Source organism: Pleurodeles waltl, chromosome 4_2 (genome assembly GCF_031143425.1).
Source record: "Pleurodeles waltl isolate 20211129_DDA chromosome 4_2, aPleWal1.hap1.20221129, whole genome shotgun sequence".
NCBI lineage: Eukaryota > Metazoa > Chordata > Amphibia > Caudata > Salamandridae > Pleurodeles > Pleurodeles waltl.
The window spans coordinates 931617364-931634734 of NC_090443.1; the positions used below are offsets into that span (position 1 = coordinate 931617364).

The 17371-nt window shown below is 45.0% G+C and overlaps 1 protein-coding gene across 1 annotated transcript in view; it reads left to right on the plus strand.

The window, feature by feature from the left end:
• Nucleotides 1-17371, plus strand: part of ATPAF1 (ATP synthase mitochondrial F1 complex assembly factor 1) — an 82003-nt gene that overhangs the window by 29153 nt on the left and 35479 nt on the right. Inside the window, exons 5-7 of the mRNA XM_069232728.1 lie at nucleotides 5777-5827; nucleotides 9037-9084; nucleotides 16322-16417. Coding sequence (XP_069088829.1) covers nucleotides 5777-5827; nucleotides 9037-9084; nucleotides 16322-16417 — 195 coding nt within the window. The remainder of the gene's footprint in view (nucleotides 1-5776; nucleotides 5828-9036; nucleotides 9085-16321; nucleotides 16418-17371) is intronic.

A 17371-nucleotide genomic window follows, 5' to 3' on the forward strand; every position in this document is an offset into this window, starting at 1 on the left:
CAGGCTTTGTGAGTGCGGGGACACCATTACACGTGTGCACTACATATAGGTCAATACCTATATGTAGCTTCACAATGGTAACTCCGAATTTGGCCATGTAACTTGTCTAAGATCATGGAATTGTCCCCCGATGCCAAATCTGCCAAACTAGCTCTCTGGGGTTTTCACTGCAGCTACTGCTGCTGCCAACCCTCAGACAGGCTTCTGCCCTCCTGGGGTCTGGGGAGCCCAGTCCCAGGAAGGCAGAACAAATGATTTCCTCTGAGAGAGGGTGTTACACCCTCTCCCTTTGGAAATAGGTGTTAAGGGATGGGGAGGAGTAGCCTTCCCTCGCCTCTGGAAATGCTTTGAAGGGCACATATGGTGCCCTCCTTGCATAAGCCAGTCTACACCGGTTCAGGGATCCCCCAGCCCCTGCTCTGGCATGAAACGGGACAAAGGAAAGGGGAGTGACCACTCCCCTGTCCATCACCACCCTAGGGGTGGTGCTTAGAGCTCCTCCAGTGTGTCCCAGACCTCTGCCATCTTGAATGCAGAGGTGTGAGGGCACAATGGAGGCCTCTTGAGTGGCCAATGCCAGCAGGTGATGTCAGAGAAACCCGCCTTATAGGTGCTTACCTGGTTAGGTAGCCAATCCTCCTCTGAGGGCTATTTAGGGTCTCTCCTGTGGGTTTCTCTTCAGATAACGAATGCAAGAGCTCACCAGTGTTCCTCTGCATCTCTCTCTTCGACTTCTGCCAAGGATCAATCGCTGACTGCTCCAGGACGCCTGCAAAACCGCAACAAAGTAGCAACACTAGACACCTAGGAGAACCCAGAAATGGGGTGACTTGTGGGGCTCTCACCAGGTTCTGTTACCCATAATCCTTTGCAAGCCTCAAAATGTGGCAAAAAAAATATATTTTTCCTCACATTTCGGTGATGGAAAGTTCTAAAATCTGAGGGGAGCCATAAACTTCCTTCCACCCAGCATTCCCCCACATCTCTCGATAAAAATTGTATCTCACTTTTATGGGTAGGCCTAGTGCCCGCAACAGGGAAGGGTCCAAAACACAACATGGACACATGAAAATGAGCTATCGCAAACTATCTGTTTTTGCAAGGGGAGCACCTGCTTTTTGGTCCTGGGCTCAGCAGCCATCTAAGGAAACCTTCTAAACCCAGACATTTCCGAAAACTAGACACCCGAGGGAGTCCAGGGAGATGTGACTTGTGTGGATCCCCTCATGTTGTCTTACCCAGAATCCTCAGCTAACCTCAAATTTAGCTAAATAATCAAATTTTCCTCACCTTTCTCTGTGGGATCACTTGTATAGGTTAGCCCAAGTGCCTGTGACAGGGAAGGGCCAAAAACATGTTGAAATTGAGGGGAAACAAAGTGGGTTCAAAAGGGCAGTTTGAAAGAAAAAAAAAAAAAAACGTTTTTAGGCTGACAAATGGGGCAGAATTTTTATTGGTATATATGCGACAATGCTGGGTGGTAGGAATTTTGTGGATTCTGGAAGGTTCCATCACATAAAAATGTAGGGGAAATGCATGATTTCAAGCAAAGTTGGAGGCTTGCAGGGCATTGTGGGTAGGAAAATGGCATGGGGTGCTTGTGAAGCACACCACCCTGGACTCACCCAGATGTTTAGTTTTCGGATGTGTATAGGTGTGGTAGATTTTTCTAGGTGGCAGCGTCCCAAAGTCAAAAAAGTGTAGCTGCTCACCATTCCAAATGGGACGATATTGGGAGTTAGCCAAGCTCGCTTGGCCCAAACCAAAAATAATCAAATGTCTTCTTGCTTGCCATTGGGATAAGATCCTTTAGTTTGCAAGGGGGAGGGACTGAAAAACTGTTCCCCCTTCAGATGGGGTGGGGGGCCATGCCCATACTAGTAGGCAGTCCCCACCCCTCTTTTTTTGTTTTTTTAATTCTGTGGCATCTAGTAGGCTTTTACCCTCCACCCCCCAGGATAGGATCGGGGTAATTACCCTATCTGCCCCCCAGTGGGCAGAACAACTTTGTTCCCATTTATTTGGGCCATACCCCCACCCTCCTTTTTATTTTTTTAGTTTTTCTTTATGGCTAGTGGGCTTTCTGCCCCCCCTTGAAGGCAGATGGACCTCACAAAAATAGGGTGATCTGCCCCCATGGCCATCAGTAATGTGCCCCCATGGGGAGCGACCCTTGCCCAGTGGGCTGCCCCCCCAAACAACACACACCGATCCTTGGTGCCGAAGTGGTTTCACCCCCCTTGGGGGCAGATGAGCCTAATAAAAATAGGGCCATCTGCACCCTAGGGGGGCAGAAATATCAACAGTAATGTGCCCCCATGGAGAGAGTCCCTAGACCAACGTGCCACCCCCTCTCAAACAAAACACACATACACATACCCACACACTGATCTCTGGTGCCTGAGTGGTTTCTGCCCCCATTGGGGGCAGAAGGGCCTAATAAAAATAGGCCGATCTGCCCACAAGGGGGGCAGAAACGGCCAGTAGTAATGTGCCTCCATGGGGAGCAACCCTTGCCTAAGGTGCCGCCCCCACAAACAAAACGTACACACACACAACAGTCCCTGGTGCCTAAGTGGATTCTGCCCCCCCTTCGGGGCAGATGGGCCTTATAGAAAGAGGCCGATCTAGCCCCAAAGGGGTCAGAAATGGCTTAAAATAATATGCCCCCATGGGGAACAGCCCTTGCCCAATGGGCCGCTCCCCTTATGTAAAATTATAAAGAAATAAAAAAAAACAGGTTTCTAGTGGTTTCTGCCCCCCTTTGGGGCAGATTGGCCTAATAAAAGTAGCCTCATATGATATGCAACCCTTGCCTAAGGGGTCACTCCCCTTATGTAAAATGTTTAAAAACAATCCTTGGTGTCTAGTGGTTTCTACCCCCCTTGGGGGCAGATTGGCCCAATAAAAATAGGCTGATCTGGCTAAAAAAAAAAATGCCCCCCTCCGATCGTGATCGCACGCTGATGTCATCAGATGTCACTGGGTGGGGTTGGAGTGGCAGTGGAAGCGATTCCACTGCCATCCCTTGCCAAGGGGAGTGGGTGGGAGGCCCACGGGGGGAGCCCTCTGCTAGGGCTCCCCCACCCGTGGGCCAGGTGCAAGATGTAATGGTTAAGTCCATGGCACAGCAGCGCTGTGTGAAGTGGTTAATACAATTAAAACAAATCAGTACACTAGGTGATGGCATTCCCACACATCGTTTGTGTGCTGCATACTTTTATCTGGAAAATTGTATCTCTGTGCAAATGTAATGGTAATTTCAATTGAAAATGTGTTTTCTGTAATGGCAGTGCACCACCCACCACACCATGCATACTCCACTTTATGCCATTCGACTTTACTCTACTCTATTCCATGCCACTGCACTCTAATCTGCACCACTCCACTCTACGCCACTGCACCTTACACCACTTCACTCTGCACCTCTATACTCTGCAGTGTATTGCTCTACTTCCTGCCAGTGCGCTCCGTGCCACTCTGCACCACTGCACTCTACGGCACTGCACTCTATGCCAGTCCACACTAAACCACTCTAATCTACTCTGCACCACTGCATTCTACACCACTGTATGCCACTGCACTCTGCCCTGCACCACTCCACCCAGCACCACTTCGTTCTACGCCACTTCACTGTCTGAAAAAATCCACTCTATGCCACTCCACTCTACGCATTGCACTCTTTCCCACTCTATTCTGCACCACTCTACTCCTTGCCACTGCACTCTGTGCTACTGTATTCTAAATCACTGCACTCTATGCCAATGCACTCTGCACCACTCTACTGAAAACCAATGCATTCTGTGCCACTGCACTCTACTCCACACCACTGCGCTTTGTGCCGCTATACTCTTGCACTCTGTCACTGCACTCTATTCTGCTATGCACCACTCTACACTACATCAGTGCACTGTATGCCACTCTATAGCAATGCACCACTGTACTTTACACCCTGCTCTGCACCAGTTTTCTGTATGCTACTCTACGCAAACAGTCTACTTCACTAAACGCTACACCACTCTAGTCTGCGAGCTCTACACCACTACAGTCTACTCTTTACAACTCTTCACCACTGCACTCTGGCACTCCATTCTGTGCACTTTACTCTGCACCACTGCACTCTATGCCAATCTACTCTGCAATACTCTATGCTAATGAACTTTACACCACTCTACACTATTGCAGTCTGCACCACTGCACTCTAGGGCACTCTGTTTTTCTCTGCACCACTGTACTCTGCCACGCTACACCGTTTCACATTACGCCACTGTACTCTGTGCCACTCTACTCTGCTCTCTGCTGTCCACCCCTCTACGCCAGTGCTCTCTGCACCACTACACTGTACGCTACTGTACTCTGAAGCACTCTACTCTGCAGTACTGCACGCTACCATGCACCACTCTACTCTATGCTACTGCACTCTAAGCGAGTTCGACACAGGGTGGGCACTTGCTCGGAATCTCCTGGGGATCCCCTCTAGCCAGTTGGGCCCACCTAGACAGGGCCGTGGGTGTCGGGTGCAGAGTGGTCAGGACTCTCGGATCCGAGGAGGCTCTGGAGTCCTTCGGTGTAGTTTCTTTTTGCACAGGACTGCTGTCCTCGGAGTTCTGGGTCCTTTTGGGTTCAGGGAAGTCCTCTGGAGTTAGGTAGAGGTTGCTGGCCCCGCAGGATGCTTCGCTGTTCTTGTGCAGGTTCTTTGAAACAGGAGACAGGCTGGTAGGGATGGGGCAAAGTCAGTTTTCATCTTCCTTCTTCTCTGCTGGGGTTTCAGCTTAGCAGTCCTTTTTTGTTGTCAGGTCACCAGGAATCTGGTGAGCTGGGTTTAGGGATGCGCTTAAATCCTGGATTTATAGCATTACAGGGGTCAGAGGGAAGTAGCTAATGGGTTTGGTGAGGGGCTCCCACAATGGTATAATACATGCTGCAGCCCTTGGGGACCTTCCCTCGCCACAGGGCCCTTGGTACCCTGGGTACCTTTTACAAGGGACTTAACTGTGTGCCAATTGTAAAAAAAAAAAGGGTACAGGTTTTGGGAAAGAACACTGGTGCCAGGGCATGGTTAGCAGGGGCCCAGCACACTTTCAATCAAAGTTGGCATCAATATCAGGCAAAAAGTGTGTGTGGGGGGGGGTTAGCCATGCCAACAGAAGCACTTTCCTACACCAGTGCTTGGTCACTAAAGGTGCTTCTTGCAGCACAGTGAGCAGACCTTCAATTGAAATGTCATTGTCAATTGAAACATCAAGTTGTGGTTACACAATAAGCATTTTCTTTTAAACCTTGAAGCAGAGTAACTCTCAGCAAAACGTTTAAGCAGTGTTTGTGACGTGAGAGGTATCTTTCCACCTGCATCTGAGGAACCTTTTTTTCCGGTTTGTGGCAACAATTTCTTTCATATAGTGGCAGCCAATGTGAGATGGACCTTCTGATGGTGTGAAGCGGTACAGGGCTCTGCCTCCAAATGAGGGGGATAACCACAAGTTTGGTGAAAAAGAGCATCCTACAGCGAATGGTGGGTACCCCTAATGAAATCATTCTCACTGCTAATTCATAGTATATGCAGTGCCGTTACATGGCAACCAAATAGTAAAACCTGAACAGAAATGAAGCAGTCCATGTAGCGTGATTACATTTCATTGCACCACCATGCCAGCACATACTTTGAAATGGACCCTGGTACCAAAACGTGTTTTGTTATCATTGGATACATATAGACCAAGCTTTGATCCCTGCAAGCTTTGTTACATTATTACTAATCATTTTTCCTCTTTTATAGCTCTGGAAGCAGTACTTTTCGAAGAGAGATACAGTTTATGCTGTTATTCCGGTAAGCAGTTATTGATAGTTTCATCTTCACTATTAGCCCATCACATGTCTTTAATTTTCAGGCATCCTATGCCTCACTCATTGCTTTACTTCAATTTAAGACTAGTGCATTGACAAATCACCATAAAAGAACAACCGTGGTCTCCATGCACAACATCAAATCACTATTCATACAGGCCCCATAACAGACGGTTGCTCTTTCAGCCATATTACTTGCACATAGTAGTGGATTTTCTCTCTGCACATGCTCTTCGGCACCTCACCAGGTGTATAAAGCACTACATATTGCAACTATAGTACATGTTACACATAATTTCTGGAGAAGATGAAGGATCCACAATGGGGATCCCTTTTCTTGTTTGCCTACTTGCCAATTAGAGTGATGTTGAGGGGCTCCATTATTACGAGGTATAAGAAAAAAATTACTGAGTTCTTTTGCTTGTTTGCACTGCTGTAAAATCCAAAGATGCCAAGAAGAGACTTCTAGAATATTTGGAATTTCCTTTTTCAATCCATATTCTCTGACAGATTTGGTAGTGAGAAAGCCTTTACAGAGTTATGCTACAAACAAGGTCAACAAATCTTTTCACCCAGTATGAAGGGGTGGAGAATTAGTTCAATCAGAATCTCTCCAAACAACACAATTTAAAGTGACAGAATGACCCATGTAGCCACACAAGGAAATCTCCAGTCTGAAATAGAGTTAAAGGTTTTTATTGCAAACTCAGACTCAGTCATGTAGACAATTCTCAAAACAAAATTATGAAGATACAGAATCACCATGGGTTGACCAAGGTGATGATGGAAAGATTCCAACAAACCAACATCAAGAAGACTAATCATTCGACAATGAAAATACAAAACAGCAACAATTTAATCTGATGGGTAGAAAACAAGTGCTGTTCAGTTTTCTTAAGCAGTAAGACAATTTAAAGTCATCTAAGCTTAGCTAACTAGGGCAAGGGAAATCCCTACATATTAGCAAGCCAAGAGTTAACATGTTTCAGGATAAAACACATGAATACGTAAAGTAAAAAGAAAAAGGACAAATAAGAATTTGGAAAAATGACAGCTGGGACAAAAGATGACTAACCAAAGTTGACAAAAAGTAGGTAAAAGGGAAGGCGTTAGCATTTCAGAAGCTTGGTTAAGAGTCTTCTTCTTGGGGTCAAGGGTAAAATTTCCAAGCCTTAGCAAAGTATTGGAAAATAAATAATGGTAGAGAGGGCTGCTCTTCTAAAAATCCAAGGTGATCTAGAAAGAAGTGTGGAATGGAGCAGACTGACCAAAGTCCAGCTGTGAAACAGTGTATTAAAGTCCATAGTGCAAAATGATTCGCTCACCCATCACTCTGCATAACTCCGAAGGTGTAATTGTCCAATGAAAGTTCATCATGCGACATGAAACTGCAACATCAGGAAAGATTCCCATTACCAACATGTGAAAGACATCCATCTTTGGTCATCGTTATGGGCTGAAACAAATGTATACAGTCTATTTCCACAGTTCCTCAATGTCCTGGGCTCAAGGTTGCTTTCTCAGGCTCACTGTGCTTAAAACAATAGGGCAACTACTTCCAAACTAGCATTTCATGGGATCAAGGTCTGAAAAGAATGACATGTTAGCAAGAATGACTAAACGTGTCTACCCAACCAGGAAACAAGGCTTTGCAGGCCTTACTTAGGTCAAGTAAAGTAAATTAAAATGACACATTCATTTATAAAACAAGGCATATATATTATTCAGACTCATAAATTAATCATTGATAAGCTCTGTCATGGCTCATATTACAGTAGATTTAAAATTAAATAAATCTGTTACTATATTGCTTTAACTATAGTGCAGAACTGTGTTCTTCGACTTTTGCATGTAACATTTAAAACATTTCTCTTCAGAAGTCTATTATCGTTTTAGCTCAGACTATTAATTAACATGATAAAGAATCATAAGGAATTTAATTAATTGGTTATACATAAAGTTTAAGGGCTGTACCACATCACTCCAGTTTAGTAACCTACAGTGAATGCACATTAATAAAGACTCTTAAGTGTACCACTTTACAAGTAATCTATTGGTAATATTTCAATTAACAAAATGCAGTTTGTCACATGTAGATGATTACTGTGACATCAAAAGTAGCCATAACATTTGTGCTACGTCAGTGATCACTGTTCCCTTCACAATGAGCAGGTGTCCTGTTTGCTAAAAGCCACTGTTGCTATTGGGACCAGTGGAGTTAGGGTGTTGGAGATTGATGGATTCTTGATAAAGTTTCCAAATGCTTTGTTTCTGTACATGATACAAATACGAGTGCTGTGTCTTTGTAGTGGAATGAGTGAGGAAGAATAGACATCCAACTTAAATTAAAAATAACTAGAGAAAGTGTCCTATATGAGTGTAAAGCATTCTTACATTGATCGCCAATACGCACTGACCACGGATCCTACTGGTATAACTTGTTCTAGCTTCTCCTGACGTGGCATCATAAGATCCAGCTTCCAGACTACTACAAGTTTTGTATTCCTCTCCTACAACGCTGTCTGAGGTGGCTTGCAGCACTGCTTGGGATGAATGGTTGGTACTGATGGCTTGGGGCTCCTCTTCCACCTTGATCACCGACCTTGTTTCACACAACTGCTTATCTAACAATCCACAACCTGCAGCTACTTTGGGCTTACCTGGAGCTGGGTCATTTGCAACACTAGGGTAGCAGCTGCTCAGATATGCAGATGCTTTCTTATAATGATAACAATATTGGCGGTCAGTGACTTGAAGCGTGTAGTTTCTGGCAGCAGAACCAGTGTCACCATTGTGGCTGCATCATGAAGCCAGGGATCCAGTGTGGCAAGCTGATCCTGCTGATTCTGTGTACACACAGTGCTTGCATGTGTGCCATGGCCACATGCACCTAGTGGCCTCTCATTTGTACATTTAACTCCTGCAACACCATTGCGTCTGTAAGCTCATTCACAGCACTCTTGGTTGTTTAAAGAAAGCCTTTTGTGTTAGTTTGTGTCCAAGGTTACTCGTTGGGTAGTTTGTGTCTGAGGTTACTTGTTGGAAAGCAGTTGAAAACTGGTTTATAAAAGTAAAATGTATTCTTTATTGTGTTAAAGACAAGTTTCTTATTCCACAGTATTATACAGTTGTACATGGTTGAATCCAAGCCGTTAAGACATATTTTCCTAAGTTTTATTTTTCTTTAACAAGGGACCATCCTTTGATGTTCTTCAGCATCGAGCCAAGACCTGCCCCTCTGTAAGTAACACCAGTTTTATGTTGTTGACTTTTTCTGTTGTGGTTTCTTTGTTTTGAAGCTCATAAACTTCTGCCCTTTTCAGCAAAACAGATGTCCAAATATTGATTTTGCTGAGTAATCTTACCATGAGACATTTCTCATTGTGACTGCGCAGATGGTGTCCAGATGACTCTTCAAACACAGACTGATGCTCTGCTGTGGGAGACAATGTTTAATTCCCTCAGTGAAAGTTGCACTGCTTTGGCCGTAAAAAAACAAAAGGTCAGCAGTCTAGTAGGATATTTTATATGTTTAAAACATTGAACAGGCAAGGAAAAATTTCAAGTTTTCTAAAAAAAAAAAATTTTTTAAAAACCACAAATGCTTTCTTTCTTTGTGTGTGTGTGTGTGTGTGTGTGTGTGTGTGTGTGTGTGTTTGTGCGCATATATATATGTATGTATGTGGTAACTTTGTTGTGCGAACCTAGCCAAAAGGCAGTGAAGCACTGTACATAGTCAAAGACAAGCATGAAGTCAACAAGTATTAAGATGAAGCTGGATTGTTGATGGTTAATGCATTCTGATGTAGTTTTCTTTATAAAGGTGAGTCTTCAATTCTTTCCTAAATTGAAGCAGCGTTGGATCTGCCCTGATGAATACCGGAATTTTGTTCCAGATCCTGGATGAACACATGTAATAGGCCTGCTGTCTTGTTTTTTTCTTTTTGACACTTCTTTATCTGTAGTCGGATGGTGTCCTGGCTGCTGGTGTGCAGAAAATCACAAAATATGGGGAGCTTTTCTGCAAGAGGTGGGGTACTGCTTGTGATGGTTTTGTAAACGATGCAGCTAGTTTTAAGGATGGTGCAAGCTGGCATGTGATCATATTTCTTCAGGCCCTGTATGAGATGTGCTTTGGCACACATGATGCCCCTAATGTGTGCCAGTGTGGATTCTGGGAGGCCATGGAGTAGGACATTACCACTATCCAGATGCAAGAGTACAAAGGCTTGAACTTTCTTTACATGAGAGAGCCGATACCAGGCCATCCTTGTGTTTTTTTTTTTTTAGCATAGTGTTCCTTGTGGGTGAGGTTAGTGTGTAGGGTGAATCCAGTGACTTGGCGTTCACTAAAAGTTGGGGCTCAAAGCCGTCAAGTTTGATGTTAATGGTTCAAACGGGGACACAGTACACTAGTTCACTCTGCTGTAATACTCCACCTGCACAATCCATCGTTTCCCATTGTCGTAACACCACACAGATAAAATAAACTGATTCACTCCGTCCTAACACCTCAAAGACATGATACACTAGTTCACATTGTCGTCACTCCTCACAGACTCAGTACACCGGTTCACACGGCACTAACCCTTTTGTTTTTGCACGGCATCTTTTGTGACGTACCTTTGATGCTTTGGGTTAGCATTTTTAGCAGAAAGACAAATTCCTTGTCCTTTTCTTGTGCTAAATCATTTGTGCAGAGTGAATAAAGTTAGGGATGCTGTGAGCCTTGTTTGTGAGGGGTTTTGACAAGATAGGACAGGGCAGAAATTACATCTAGTGACTATTCTTTCACTGTCTTCTGCTGAACGTTGTACCTTCACTTTAAAGGGCCCAGTTTTAAACACAGCTTCACATGTCTGTGGGCTTCACAAAGCACTAAACATTCCCATATTTAATGTGGAGAGTCTCCCAATATGGTAAACAGCGGGATCATCTGTAAAATATACTGCATGTCTGTAGTTTAAGCGTGTAGATAACATAGTGTTACACTTTGATTTACTTCAATTGGAATGTTTAATTGTCTGATGTCAGACTACGGATTAAATGTAGAATGCTGAGCAGCAGTTGGTTAAGAGATGCCCTGGTTCCAGGACCTCGGTTGGGTACTTCTGCACTCAATAATCCCTTTGAATACCCAGGAATCCACCTTGCTTTCCTCTTTTTGAAATTAACACACTACTACTCAGTGTACACAATGTGTAGTGTGTGTACGTGTGACCTTGATAGTTGTCACAATTTATAATGCAAAGAGGACAAACAAAATAGTTTTTTTTGGCAATAATGGTTTTTATTATTGTTAGTCTCTGTGGTACTCATTTTATTGACATCCATGGATAGCAGTTTGTTGCCCCTGCATGGGTATTCACAGCAGATCATACCTTCAGACCGTATTCAGCTGTGCTTACCTTCCTCTTGCTTTATTTTGTATTTATCACTTTCTCTTTCTTTCTTTTTCCCTCCCTCCTCCCCGTCCTCTTATAGCAGTCTCCGCCCCCGTTTCTTTCTCTTTCGCTTTCTTTCCTTCCTCTCCCTTTCTCTTTTCGCTTCTCTCTCTCCTGCTATCATTCTTGTCCTTCGTTCATTTTCTCCCTTTCTCACTCTCCTCTCTTCTGTTTCTTATAATCCATCTCATTCTCCTTCCTCTCTCCATTGCTATCCTCTTTCTTTCTCTCCCTCTCTCATTCTCCTTCCTCTTGCTTTCCATTTCTCTCCTCTCTTCTCCCCCTTCTTTTCTTTAGACAAACCTCTCCTCTCCCATACCCCATCACTCTTCTCCTACATATCACACCCAAATGCGCACACTGGGAGCATACTTTTCTCCGTAAACCAAAAGGTGCTATACCAGTCTATCATGTAGTAGGGAGAAAAAAGTTTGATCCAGTGCTTGCCATGTTTCACATGGGCACCGAGATACACATTAACCGCATGGTATCTCATTGTCCGCTTTTAACTACTTTGAGAAGGAAAGCACTGAGGTACAGGGTTCGGTCATTTCTTTCTAAGTAGTCTTGCTGCTGATGTTGAAAAACTGACTATTGCTTCGAGAGGTCAAGACTTTCATAGGAGGAGGGGCTGATCCTACACTAAACCCTTATGTGTACATCCCTCTGCGAATAAGGAGTACTCCTACATCTGTGCCTGCCACAATCTTTGTCCTGCCCACAGTCACAAATATTGTAACTGGGCAAGAATCCTGCACCAAGCAATATGCAGAGCGGCATCATAATTTGTATTTGTACAGGTCTCCTTGCTGAATTAGCTTATGCATTTTTCCCCACATGCGGCTCTGCAAAAGAGAGAACGATCTGTAAATCATGTTCGTAATTTGTAAATGCATCACATGAACCTTAACCCCTTCGCTGCCAGGCCTTTTCCCCCTCAGGTGCCAAACTTTTTGTCCACATAAGCTAGCCAAGCCAAATTTGCGTCCTTTTTTTCCAACATCCTAGGGATTCTAGAGGTACCCAGACTTTGTGGGTTCCCCAGAAGGAGGCCAAGAAATTAGCCAAAATACAGTGACAATTTCGTTTTTTCAAAAAAATGGTAAAAAGGGGCTGCAGAAGAAGGCTTGTGTTTTTTCCCCCCTGAAAATGGCATCAACAAAGGGTTTGCGGTGCTAAAATCACCAGCTTCCCAGCTTTCAGGAACAGGCGGACTTGAATCAGAAAACCCAATTTTTCAACACAATTTTGGCATTTTACTGGGACATACCCCATTTTTACGATTTTTTGTGCATTCAGCCTCCTTCCAGTCAGTGACAGAAATGGGCATGAAACCAACGCTAAATCCCAGAAACCGCAACATTTCTGAACAGTAGACAAAAATGACTTGTGGGGCTCGGACCAGGTTCTGTTACCCAGAATCCTTTGCAAACCTCAAAATTTGGCTAAAAAAACACATGTTCCTCACATTTCTGTGGCAGAAAGTTCTGGAATCTGAGTGGAACCACACATTTCCTTCCACCCAGCGTTCCCCCAAGTCTCCCGATAAAAATTATACCTCACTTGTGTGGGTAGGCCTAGCACCCGCGACAGGAAACGCCCCAAAGCGCAACGTGGACACATCCAATTTTTTTAAAGAAAACAGAGGTGTTTTTTGCGAAGTGCCTACCTGTAGATTTTGGCCTCTAGCTCAGCCGGCACCCAGGGAAACCTACCAAACCTGTGCATTTCTGAAAACTAGAGACCTAGGGGAATCCAAGATGGGGTGACTTGTGGGGCTCGGACCAGGTTCTGTTACCCAGAATCCTTTGCAAACCTCAAAATTTGGCTAAAAAAACACATGTTCCTCACATTTCTGTGGCAGAAAGTTCTGGAATCTGAGAGGAGCCACAAATGTCCTTCCACCCAGCGTTCCCCCAAGTCTCCCGATAAAAATGATACTTCACTTGTGTGGGTAGGCCTAGCGCCCGCGACAGGAAACGCCCCAAAGCGCAACGTGGACACATCCAATTTTTTGAAAGAAAACAGAGGTGTTTTTTGCGAAGTGCCTACCTGTGGATTTTGGCCTCTAGCTCAGCCGGCACCTAGGGAAACCTACCAAACCTGTGCATTTTTGAAAACTAGAGACCTAGGAGAATCCAAGATGGGGTGACTTGTGGGGCTCGGACCAGGTTCTGTTACCCAGAATCCTTTGCAAACCTCAAATTTTGGCTAAAAACATTTTCCTCACATTTCGGGGACAGAAAGTTCTGGAATCTGAGAGGAGCCACAAATTTCTCCCAAGTCTCCCAATAAAAATGATACCTCAGTTGTGTGGGTAGGCCTAGCGCCAGCGACAGGAAATGGCCTAAAACAGAACGTGAACACATCACATTTTTTCATAGAAAACAGTGCCTACCTGTGGATTTTAGCCTCTAGCTCAGCCGGCCCCAGGGGGGGCAGAAATGGCCTAAAATAAATGTGTCCCCCAACCCCGCCACAACCCCCCCACCCCCCTCCCGGGAGCGACCCTTGCCTATCGGGTTGCTCCCCCTGCGTGACATTGGCGGCAAAAAAAAATCCCCGGTGCCTAGTGGTTTCTGTCCCCTTCGGGGCAGATTGACCTAAAATCGGCCAATCTGCCCCCAAGGGGGGAAGAAATGGTCTAAATACAATTTGCCCCTCAGGGGAGCGACCCTTGCCTAATGGGTCGCTCCCAATCTCTAAAAAAAAACAAACAAACAAAAAAAAACCACCAAAAAACGATTTGCCCTGGTGCCTAGAGGTTTCTGCCCTCCCTGGGGGCAGATCGGCCTAATACCAATAGGCCGATCTGCCCCCGGGGGGGCAGAAATGGCCTAAAATAAATTTGCCCCCCGAACCCCACAGGGGGACCGACCCTTACCTACAAGGTCGCTCCCCTTGTGTGACGGCGCAAACAAAAAGCTCCCTGGTGCCTAGTGGATTCTGCCCCCCTTGGGAGCAGATTGACCTACAATCGGCCAATCTGCCCCTAAAGGAGGCAGAAATGGTCTAAATACAATTTGCCCCTCAGGGGAGCGACCCTTGCCTAATAGGCCGCTCCCAATCTCTAAAAAAAAAAAAAAAAAAAAAAAAAAAACACAAAAAAACAATTTGCCCTGCGCCTAGAGGTTTCTGCCCCCAGAGGGGGCAGAAATGGCCTAAAATAAATTTGTTTTGAAAAACAAGCAAACAAAAAAAACTTTTTGCCCCCGGGGGAGCGACCCTTGCCTACAAAGTCACTCCCCTTGCGTGACGGCGCAAAAAAAAGATCCCTGGTGCCTAGTGGTTTCTGCCTCCCTTGGGGGCAGATTGACCTACAATCAGCCGATCTGCCCCCAAAGTGGGCAGAAATGGCCTAAATACAATTTGACCCTCCAGGGGAGCGACCCTTGCCTAAGGGGACGCTCCCCATCTGTAAAACACAACAACAACAAAAATCCCTGGTGGCTAGTGGTTTCTGCCCCCCGTGGGGGCAGATCAGCCTAATAAAAATAGGGGGGCAGAAATGGCCTAAAATATATTTGCCCCCCAGGGGAACGACCCTTGCCTAAGGGGTCGCTCCCCTTACGTGAAAAACAAGCAAACAAAAAAAACTCCCTGGTGTCTAGTGGTTTCTGCCCCCCCTTGGGGGCAGATTGACCTCATAAAAATAGGCCAATCTGCCCCCAAGGGGGGCAGAAATGGCCTAAATATAATTTGCCCCCTATTGGAGCGACCGTTGCCTAAGGGGTCGCTCCCCACACCTAAAACACTAAAGAAAACAACAAAAAAAACAAAAGTATCCCTGGTGTCTAGAGGTTTCTGCCCCCAGGGGAAGCAGAAAAGGCCTTAAAAAAAAAATGCCCCCCTGGGAGCGACCCTTGCCCAAGGGGTCGCTCCCTTTTTGTCACTTCCCCCCCCCCAAAAAAAATATCCCTGGTGTCTAGTGGGCGTTTCAAAAGCCGGATTGCAAGCAATCCGGCTTTTGAAACGCTTGGAGAAACTTCAAAGGGAAGGAAATACATTTCCTTCCCTTTGAAGCCTCTCCTTGCCTCCCCCACGTGATCGAAAGAGAAATGCTGAGCATTCAGCGCAATGGGGGAGGTTGTGTGATTGTCAGCACGCGCGAGCGCGCTGACGTCACAGGGGGCGTGGGGGGGGGTCAGAGGTTGAAGGGGAAGGGATTCCCCTTTCAGCCCTGACCTGGGGGGATTGGGGGGGGCGGCCCTCGGGGGGAGCGCTAGCGCTTCTCCCGAGGGCAGCATTCAGGACGTAATGGTTACGTCCATGGCGCCACACGGGTGCTGCCATGGACGTAACCATTACGTCCGTGGCGGGGAAGTGGTTAAAGTGCCCCTTCCCATTGCAAATCGCTATTTGGATGTTTTAATATTTGCCACATTAATATTTTAGTGAATGCAAGTGGTAACACAATTGCAAACGGAAAGGGGTCCCTTAAGGACCTCTTCCCCTTGGTGAATGTTGACAAAATCATTGGCACTACCTAGCCTTAATGGAAAGTTGTAAAACTTTTTTTTTTAAATGCTCTATTTAGAAGCAGTCACAGACATAGTGGTATTTGGATAGGTCATCATCCCTGTGATGGCAACGAATTGTGGTGGGTCACGTTTTGTGACCTATCTCATTAATATTCATGCAGTAGGCCGAATTGCAATTGCAACCCATTATGACTCGTTATTTTATGAACTCACTTATTTATACATAGGTCGGTTCACAAAATACAACACTGGTTGCTAAAATTCTAATTGCTAAATGTGACCAATATATTGGGACCAGTGTGTAGTACATCTAGCCCACAGATTCCATTGGTTCACAACAGGCATGAGTGAGTGAGGTGAACGTGTATACTGCCCTGCACTGCTTTAACTTCCTGCAGGAGAACAAAAACTAACTTCCGATAAACTGCAAGGTTTGCAATACAATTAGGTGACCTGCACAGGTGTACAACACACTTGCAAAACATATTTTTAGAAAGGTGAGACTTCAAAATGTTCTTTGTCCCTTATTGTGACTGTGCTCTTTTCATGCAGTTCTTGTATGCGTTACCAAGACGAGAAGGATATGAGTTTTTTATGGGCCAGTGGTCTGGTACAGAGCTCCACTTTACAACCCTCATAAATATTCAGGTAAGGATTTTCCAGGTTAATTCTGGCATCCTTGTTTGTTGGTAATTTATGTTGCTTTTGTCTAGTCTGTCTGTAAACTTTCTTTTATTCTGTGTCATTTTCGTTTTACTTCTTGAAGATTTTCTACTCCAGCAACCACTGTTGAATCTATCAAATTGCTATAATATCTTTCTTGTTTATTGTTGCTGTGACTTGTCTGTCCCCTAATGCTACACCAACAAATTTCTGTTGCATTATTGGCCTTAATCAAAGCAGCTCCCCTACGCATAGAAATCCACTTTTAATGATTATATTTGATTTTGCATTAAGGTTGGCACATTTCAGAACATCATTGCTTTGGGGATGGTAGTGTTTACATGTATACATAGAACGGTGCATTGTCAGGAATTGTGCATGTTCCACTTCCATGGTTCAGGTCCATGAGTACCTCTGGGCTCTGTCAGCTAGGGCTGTGTGAATGTGAATTATGTGAATGTCTACTTAGTCAAGACAATTTTGTTGATCTGGAGCAGCTAAACAGTTGACTGTTGTAACTCTCATTTCACAGTGCCTGCACACAGGGGTAAAAATGGTTTTACGCCCACTCAAGCTGGGGGCCTGGATTGTGTGAAATCAAGCAACTCAGTGCGCATATGTTGAGAGTTCCTTTTTCACAGCGAGGAACTATGGTCACTATATTCCTGGAGTGATATGGTCAAACTGCCCCCAAGAAAGCTTCACAGAGCAAAAGAAAATGAAAAAACGGCAGGAAATTTAACGTCCAGCAAAACTTCCAAGTTATGCAGATAATGTCTTGGCAGTGAGAACACTTGAGCATCGGTGACAGTGAGCAGGCGCTAGCGTACTAGAGCGGTGCCATGGCAGACGCCTTGACTTTACTTTGTGTTTTCCCCATTTTACTCTAACGTGAGAAGTCCATGCTTTTTATACATTGTGTTCAATTTATGCCCTCGG